Source organism: Lissotriton vulgaris, chromosome 7 (assembly GCF_964263255.1).
Source record: "Lissotriton vulgaris chromosome 7, aLisVul1.2, whole genome shotgun sequence".
NCBI lineage: Eukaryota > Metazoa > Chordata > Amphibia > Caudata > Salamandridae > Lissotriton > Lissotriton vulgaris.
This window is the reverse complement of record NC_141695.1, coordinates 1,244,719,894-1,244,729,008: the sequence shown is the minus strand read 5'-3', so window position 1 is coordinate 1,244,729,008 and position 9,115 is coordinate 1,244,719,894. Positions and strand designations below refer to the sequence as shown.

The window sequence follows — 9,115 nt, the reverse complement described above, 5'->3', positions numbered from 1 at the left end:
AGCTCGCCGGCCACCCTGGCTCAGCAGCTTTGTCTCGGCTTCGAGCCACACAGTACCAATATCGGGGGTATCGGACCCCTTTTGCACCAAACAGAACCTGTGAGAATCTAATCTGGACTCCCACTGCACCAAGACCGAGCAGCCGTCGAGGTACGTCAGTGCCGTTGAGGGCAAGGATCCACTACGAGTGGCCCAGCTGTCCTGATTTTGCACCCTCAGCCAGCGAGACAGACAACTGTAATGTACTAGGATGCACAGAGCCCAGCGGACCTTTCTACTCTGCACCCAAGAGCCCCAGCCGGGTTACTGACAAACTGGCTGTGCTCACTTGTCCCCAGGACCCTTGTAACCTAAGTGTCCCATTTGAAGCTCCCGGACTTGTCCCCAGGTCCCCCTCTGCAGCCCGTTTCTAGGTGGCCCCTCTTATTTCCACTGGCATAGCACACACAGCTACCAACCCAACCAGCACCTCTGCACCTGGAGACCCCAGGATAGGTAACTAGTAACTGCTCTTTGATTTTGATTTGATTTTTTTATTTATATAGCGCGCGAATGCCCGAGGGCGTCCTGGCGCTCTTGGTACTTTGGACCGTGGCCCACTACAACCATACGTCCCAAAGGGGACCCCATAAACTGATCGCAATTAACTATAAGCAACGTATGCCTTTTCTCCCATAGGAAAGCATTGCTGCGTGAAGACATTTAAATGAACTGTTTACTTACCTGTGAAAATTCATATTTTAAAAAGTACTTATTTGATAACAAAGTTCTTGGTATCAAAATGTATATAAGAGTTATTTTTCTAAATTGGTCTTGGATTCTTGTGCGTCTCATTTACTGCCTCTGTAAGTACAACAAATGCGTAGCACTACCCTCTGATAAGCCTATACTGCTCACCCACACTACCACAAAAGAGCATTTAGTGTTAGCATTTATACATCTGTAAACCAATAAGGGCTGCCTGGACTCTTTATACTTTGCACTACATAAATAACCAACTTCCTACAAAGCACATAACCTATGAGAGCAAGATGCACACCAAAATGGAAATGCTACACCAACTACTGTATTACAAGACAAACTGATACTCTTCAGGCATCTGTGCTGGATATCCTTAAACACATGTTCACATTGCAGAAATCAGGCTTGATGTACTTGTCTGTGCAAGATCATTTAGCAGTAATTGCAATCTAACCGCCCAACATATTTTTTAGAATAACCAGCTGTTAGGACCGTTCATGGAAGGCATTAATGAGTTTTCCAACCTAGGGCACTGCTATTGCCGATGTGGACCTAAACCTCATTCTAACATAACTCCATGGTGCACATTATGATCAACTACTGATGTATTCTACATTAGTTTTTATGGCACCTGGTCTTCCTAGGAGCAAATACATCAATGCAAAAAGAGTGGTGTTTTTGGGAAACATTCTATTAGATGACATTTGTAGAGCTGCAACATTTTTCAAAACATTTACAAGACAGTACAGTTTGGTTGTACAAGCCAGAAAAGAACACGTTGGTTAGACAGTATTACAGATATCCGCTTTCTGTTCTTCTACTTTCAACCTGCCACCTCATCACAGAAAGAGGGTACTGCTTTACAGTGTATATACAAGTGAATCTACAACAAACATGCTTCTCACGAAAATATTACAACCTCTCACAATCATTGTGTTGCTTGTTGTGTTGTAGCTTCACGCAACCCTGCTGTCTTCACAATTGCATGAAAGTAGCAGAACAAAGGCCTATATAATTATGAGAGTATAGGTACTGCCTTACTTTTAGCTCTGATGGACATGTTCCAGTCAAGTCATTACAGGAGATCCTGTGTATACGTAAGCCGGTAGAGGAATTAAGCTACCTGCAGGAGTGGAGGATCTGACCAGCAAAATGGTCATACACACGTGAAATCCGCTGGTTACATCATTTCTCACATAATCCTTCACTGTTCTTGTCCCCATGGAGCCAATTAACCTTGATAACAATATGTTTGAAAAGCCACTTTAAATGTGCACAATGGTAGGTGTTTATGCTTTTATTGGCAATGCTATTGGCACCTAGCTTGCACTGATGAAGAGGCCATATCTAAACAAAACTGTCAACAAGGCCCGTTTCAAGGAGGATCACGCACTGAAACAAGAAGACTTGCCTACAGCCTTGCTTTATTTGCTAGTTGTAGTTTGCAGAGTTGGAGCGCTTCTGGAGATCAAGCGGAGGGCATTCCTTGGACACAGCATGGCCTAAACTTAACCAAAGATGTATGCAGCCTGCAAACATGCACTGTAAATGGGGAGACCTGGAACTGTCAGACCCCTGGCACAGCAGTGGTGTGCACTGACGGGAGCTGTGGAGCGAACCGGACCAGTGGTGGCTACCAGAGCACTTGTCAGTTGCTGGACCGAATTACTAGTGAGTGCACCACATGCTTGCGACAGGGTGCAACCAGAATTAGGGCCCTCTAAAAGCATCATTAAATGGCTTAGGAAACTGGATACTCCTTGCAACGCCACTTCTAACTAAACTACAAAATTCTAGACTGCATTACCAAAATTAAAGGAACACACATCAAAGAGGGGCATCACTTGATTTTTGCCCAAACTGACCCTGCCTCACCAGGAGTGCATTGCTACCGTGGGATGATTATCTTGCCTCAAACATGGATCTGGGTACTGTGTGTGCGCCTTGGCATCCACAAACATGACTGTTTCCTTAATTGTGCATGAAGCCAGTCTGTGGAGCCAAATGGCCCCTACAAACGCACTGTGAGCACTGGAATATTGACTACAGGACAGTTTGGGAAGTTCAAGACTCCTTGGGGTCTGCAGCGAAACCTAAAGAGGAAAGTTTAAATCACTGACGAGCAATGAACTGCTTTCATGATGCAAAAGGTTAAAATAAGCCAGTGAAAACGAATAAAATTTGCAGTACATTGCGGGCTCCAAAAGGACATCCCAGACACAAAGCAGGCTCCCTTGTCTAAAGTTATAGGTGGAATTGAGATCTCCTATTAAAGAGCTAATTATGGCTTGGGAGCCTCAAGCGAGATCAACTATGAGCAGACATTGAGAAAGTGGTAATTAGGAAAATAGCTGAAGACATAGTTTGGACTATCACAAATAACAAATGAGATCCTTATTAACATTATTAAACTTTAAGACTAGTCAAGTCTGGAGACGCGAGTGGAAGAGGGAGCTGTCATCACAAGAAGCTTCACATTTTAGGCTTTCCTGAAAGGGCAAAGGAACATTCAGCAAAACAAATTCTTGAAAAGTGGATGGTTGATACTCTGCAGCCTAAGGGACTTTCAAATCTCTTAATCGAAAAGGCATACAAAGCTTTGAAACCAGATGCTCCGCAACAAGGCAGTGTTTTCCAACTCCTGAACTTCGGCAAAAGGAACATTATTCTGCAGCATGCATGAAATAGATCGCTGGCTCAATACAAAGGGTTTGCAATCAGGGTGTTTCCAGGTTACACCCAATTAGTTCACCATTAGCGGGAATTAGGCATTGTGGTAAAACGCAGACTAATGGAAAATAATCTAATGTATGTTGCTCGTCCCTCCAACATGAGGGTCAGCACATGGGGTTAGTCGGTTCTTCACCTGTCTGGAAATGGCACACAACTGGATGGCCAATTGGGAAAAATGCTGTAAAAGTCACAAAAATGGAGCATATCCGGGTTGTGAACTTAAACTACTCTACCCCATGACTTGGCCAATGCTCAGGGGGAAAAGCAACACCAGCGGTCACCCTGCAGGATGTAAAATGTGAAAGAAGATAGTACCTTTAATATGGAGTACAGAGGGCAGCAGGTTGCCACTAAATGGTGTTTCCCTGGAAATGTTCTGGGGAGAACGAGTTTGATCATAATATCCTATGTGACTGTTGTGGAAACAACTGGGATTGAGGAGGATTGCCAAGGTCTGTGAATATCACTGCGACTGTGGTCCTTCATTTACCTTGCTGAAAATGGCAGTTGTGCTCTGGCTTAAGTAGAGGAGCAATTACTGTCTGATTACCCTCAACTGGTTTGCACAATAGTTACACTGGGGTACACTGTATAGTACAGTCAGGGTGATGTAATGGTCTGTTGACAGTTGAGGCTAATTATTACTTAATCCTTCTTTAACACAACATTTAGATACTACAGACAGTGTTTTTCATAAATGGCAGATCTTTCTTGTCCTGATCACTGTATCTGAGAGAATTTGCTTTACAAGTTTTTTAGTTTTTTATCAGATTTCAAATGCGGGTAAGAACAGCAAGATGCATCCTCTTTCTGCCGTGCCATATAACTGACTCTTGGTTTACAAAGCGCATCCCTACAATACATTTCTGGAATCTTGGAAAAGTATGGACTGTTCAATGGTTCAAAATATGAAGTTACTCTCCTATAACTGGCATACAGACTTCTTGTCTTTCATGAGTGAAATGGTGTGGACTTGTTACTGTTTATTTCTGATAACCAATAAAACTGCTTTCAAACAAAAAAAGAAAATATATTGACAATAGTGAGTACCTTATTCTGATGTATGTACTGCTTATTGCCACAGACATGTATCTTCATTAGACCTTAAAAATTGGTATTACTGCCTCCTGCAACTCAAAGTCAATTCTTCTGATCAATCCCATGAGGATAAAAAGCTAGACCAATCCATTGGATCCAAACCTCATACCTACTGGCTACTTAGGTCTTAACCAGATATATGTGTTAATCCACTGGTGTACCTGCATTCAGATCAGCAAACTATCTATATGAGCACAATCACACATTCCCACATAGTAAGTTACACCCATCAAAATTCTAAAATGTTTAATTTATACTTCTTGGAATAAATTATCTCTTGGATACGCCCAGTCTGTCTGGACAGGAAAGCAGTGGGAGGAGACGTGCAAGAAGGAGCGCCTGCGCACAAGAGGCTGCTGTCATTAAACAATGGAAGCCATGAACCCCTAGCTGGGGTAAGAATTCTCCTCCTTGCCCCCTCCACTGTTCAGAAATTCCATAACCTTAACCAGCTCTTCATTGGGTCAATACTAACAGCAAACACTCCTTTGGTCTTTTACATAGCAACAAAAATAAGAATAAAAAAATTATATATATATATCTATATATTTTTTTTACATAGTGTGATGAGGAAGAAATCTTTATTGTCCGTTTCCTCCTGTCCCCGATCTGTTCTGGTGCCCCTCCCTCCACGGTCCCCTCCAGCCCCCATCAAAAAACACACCAAAAGAATCTGCCGGGAGCTCCTGCTTCAAGACGTAGAATGTCGAAACTCAGCCCACACTAAGTGAGGCTGCCCACTTCTCTGGATTGTGCGGGCACTGTTCCTTGTACGCCTAGAGAGAAGAATTTAGGTTTCCGTTCCAGTTTCACCTGTCATGTCAGCTGAGGTTTCACCTGAGTGCTGGCCTGCATGCTTTCTCGGAGCATTTACACAGGCCATCTCTCTTGTCCCACAATGCAGAACCACGTCATGCGCCTTATCACTGGCCCTGCTATTGTCACACTGGGCTGGGCACAGCAGTCTTTAAAAAAAATAATGTATAATCAGAATATTAATTTCTTCTCTCCCCCCCCGTTTCTCTTGCTTTTTCCCTTCTTTTTTCACTCTCTCAGAATGTCATTCGTCCGTAAGGTCCTGCACAAAGAGGACCTGGGATCGAGAGAGTCCAGCCTCCTGCAGGGTAGGGGTGTTGGGCCGATCCTCTGTGGGAAGGCAGGGTAGGATCCGGCGGGGAAAATTGGCCACGATTTGAAATTTCTCTGGGCTTTCATTCAGCGAGAAAAGGAAGTCATGGATCACCTGTCGGATATAAGAAAAACATTGTGTTTTTTAATGGTCACTCCAGTCAAACAATACACAGAAGCAGCAGCAGCTACTCTATGGCCACTGAACAGTGCTGAAAACGAGGGAACCTCATTCTCCTTACCGTCAATGGCTGTGTGAAGAGGAACCGTCTCTCCACTCTTGAATCATTGGGCATCTTAAAGACTATTTTAACGCTGTTGGGGTCATCCGGAAGAGGTTCAGGGGGTAGGCTTTCTGACTTGCGCTCTTTTTCCTCCTGCAGGTTCTGAGGGACAAAGACATTATGTGTGAGGTAATTCTGAGACAAATGGAGCACACAGTTTATTTACACATTTATATATTTATGCTGTTTGATATAGTATTAACATGGCCTGAAGGTGTTTGAACGTTTCAGAATGTAAGAGATAGTAGCTCAATAAAAGACAATTCAGTGCAAGAAAAAGCGTACAAACAAAAACAATCCTGAAACAAGGGAGAAAAGTCTAAGAGCAGAAACTGACCAATTCACAAATCACTATGAATGTTTTCAGCTAGGCATTGATTTGCAGATTTTGACGCAGAGAATCCAAATTCTAGTCTCACTCTGCATGAAGGATTGTACCATAGGTTACTCCATTATTAAAGTTTGAGGCAGACAGAAATAGTCCTTCCAGCGTGTCCCAAAAGTTAGCCTGTTAGGGCAGGTCAAGTGATAAATGGTCTCAAACTGATAAGACCGTAATGCTCCCCCCATAGAATACCTAGCTTGACAGCAGATTTAATAACACCAAGGGAACAGCCCAGTCCTTGAAAAACTGGCGCAAGCCAGAGGCCATACTCAGACATTGCTTTAATTTTAATATCACGTCAGGAGGCTACTAGACCCATTAATCAGGGGAAAGGTTAACTCCTCCTTGAAAACTAAGGGGCTATGAATAATAAGAAGGTGAGGGCCAAACACATCAGGACACAACAAAAAAGCATGAAGGGAAGTAGCACTTAGCACACCACTGGCACAAGGGCTAGCAAGATGTATGAAATGTGAAATGAAGCCACACAGTGTAAAATGAACAAGACTGCAGGCCAGAGAGCAGGGAACCAACAGAGGCCTATCAGAAGTTGTTGCAGGACCATTCGCCTTATTAAAAGCAAGCATTTGCAATGCAATAGGTATCGCATTTGCTAGAGTTAGAGCTATTGGTGTTGTAAATGACCATGCCTTTTTTGTGTGCCTGGTGTCTCTGCAGCAGAAACGGGGGAGAGAAGTCAGAGGATTGCCTTGTAGCGATCCCTTTGGTTCTGTGATAGGGAGGGGTAAGTAGTGGCTCAGATTACAATGAACTTGTATTGCAAGTGTTGTTATGGAAGGGTACATGTACCATCTCTGTCAACATAAATTCTCGATATACTATCTAGTCACTAGTGTCACGACACTAGTGTCACTTCTGCCCCCTAGGGTCACTTGTGATCCATGTAACTTGATACTTGCATCTGTATCCTGTCCCAGTATTATACTTCACTTTTGTACTTTGCAATTTACTGTATGTATTTGCTCTACTGCACACTCGTATATCCTGGTTATGCTGGTTGATCACTAGTGCCACTTTTGTACTTTGTAACTTACTGTATGGATTTGTTTCTCTGCACACTCTTACATCTGGGTTATGCTGGTTGATCACTAGCACCACTTTTGTACTGTGTAACTTACTGTATGTATTTGTCTTTCTGCACATGTGTACCACTATAGTGCATTCTCCCATACCCACCTAAACCACCATCGCAACATGGATCCTATCGGCAATCACACATATAAAATCAACTACCCACAACACTCACCAAAAAAGCCGCTAAACGCTTTAAACACAACTTCCTTAGGTCACACCCTGAAACCCCCTTTGCCGACACCTACTTCTCACCGGTCAATGGATCCCTGAACACTGATATCATCTTCCACACCACACGCAGAGCTCAATGGAGAAAAGCGTTCCTCACCTTACTCGCCGTTTCCTCCACCAGGAAATCCGCTCACAGCCTAACTCTCTCCATCACACCATCCCAACTCTTTCCAGGCAGAGCCACCATCACTATTTACAATAACGGGATTGTTGTCCTATTTCAATCCACAGACAGGAACTTGGAACTACTAGACAACTTGTTCCCCACTCTCAAAGAGCACCTCTCCAATTCACGGACCAACACTCATATCTCCTCCAGTCCCACCAACCATGACCTCACAGCTCCCACCACCCACAACCCTTCTAACCTATTTCAGCGCCAGTTAGTTACTACATACTCCTCAATCAGGGACACACCCACCACCCCTGACAACCCATCTCCTACCCACAATCCCTCTATCCCAGTTCAGCACCAGGCAGTTGTAACACACGCCTCAAACACAGACACAGATCGCTCCCCCTCATACACCACTCACACCCCCACCTCTTCTACCAACCCTCGGACCTCCACACATACCATCAACACTCCTCTCACACCTACAGCTGTCATTAACACTCCGCTCACCCTTGACAGCACAGCTCCCACCCACAACACACCTAACCTAGTCCAGCACCAGAACACGCATATCGACAAATCTCCGCCTTTATCCCCCCCCATTCTCAGTCCCCACTACCCTCTAACCAACTACGCAGAACACACCTCTCTTAACTTAACTCCCCCTCCCCACAACAGGACCATCTCCAATCCCATTTCCCCTCCTACTCTCAGCCCCCATTACCCTTCCTGCACCCCCACCACTACTATCAGTCTCCCAGCCTACACCTTGACCCCCCAGCCTACCACCAATGCCCTCACTCATACCACCAACCTCCTCCCTACCTCATCCACACCCCTCCCGCCCAAAACCTCTCTCCTCCCTAACACCATCCCGTACACTAACACAACGCAGCCCTGCTCGAACACCAGCCCACTCTCCCACCTGCACGCGAATTCCCTGGTCAATCATTCACCTCTGACTGCCACCCCCACCTCCACCACCTACCCCACGATGGACAACATCATGGCCACCCTCATTCAGATCAAAGAAGACATACACATCATCAAAGAACTACTCTCCACACACCCCATACACCCCTCACCCACCTCCACCTCCCCTCCCAACTTGTCCCCTACCCCACCGGCTGACTCCCTCACTCAACACGCCCCACACCGGGCGTCAATCCCTGCTCATAGGCGCAGCAACTGCCCTCGTCGCCCTCGTCGCCCCTGCAACCCCTCACACAACTACACCTCCCCGCCCAACTTGTCCCCCACCCTTCCGATTAACTCTCTCACTCAACTCTCCCCCAACCTGACCTC

The 9,115-nt window shown here is 45.0% G+C and overlaps 1 protein-coding gene across 1 annotated transcript in view; it reads right to left on the bottom strand.

Moving 5' to 3' along the window:
* Positions 1-4,444: 4,444 nt before the first annotated feature.
* FAF2 (Fas associated factor family member 2) overlaps positions 4,445-9,115 on the bottom strand; it is a 204,330-nt gene continuing 199,659 nt past the window's right edge. Inside the window, exons 10-11 of the mRNA XM_086931758.1 lie at positions 5,943-6,086; positions 4,445-5,815 (exon numbers count right to left, since the gene is read on the bottom strand). Of these exons, the coding sequence (XP_086787884.1) occupies positions 5,633-5,815; positions 5,943-6,086 (327 nt within the window). The 3' untranslated portion in view covers positions 4,445-5,632. The remainder of the gene's footprint in view (positions 5,816-5,942; positions 6,087-9,115) is intronic.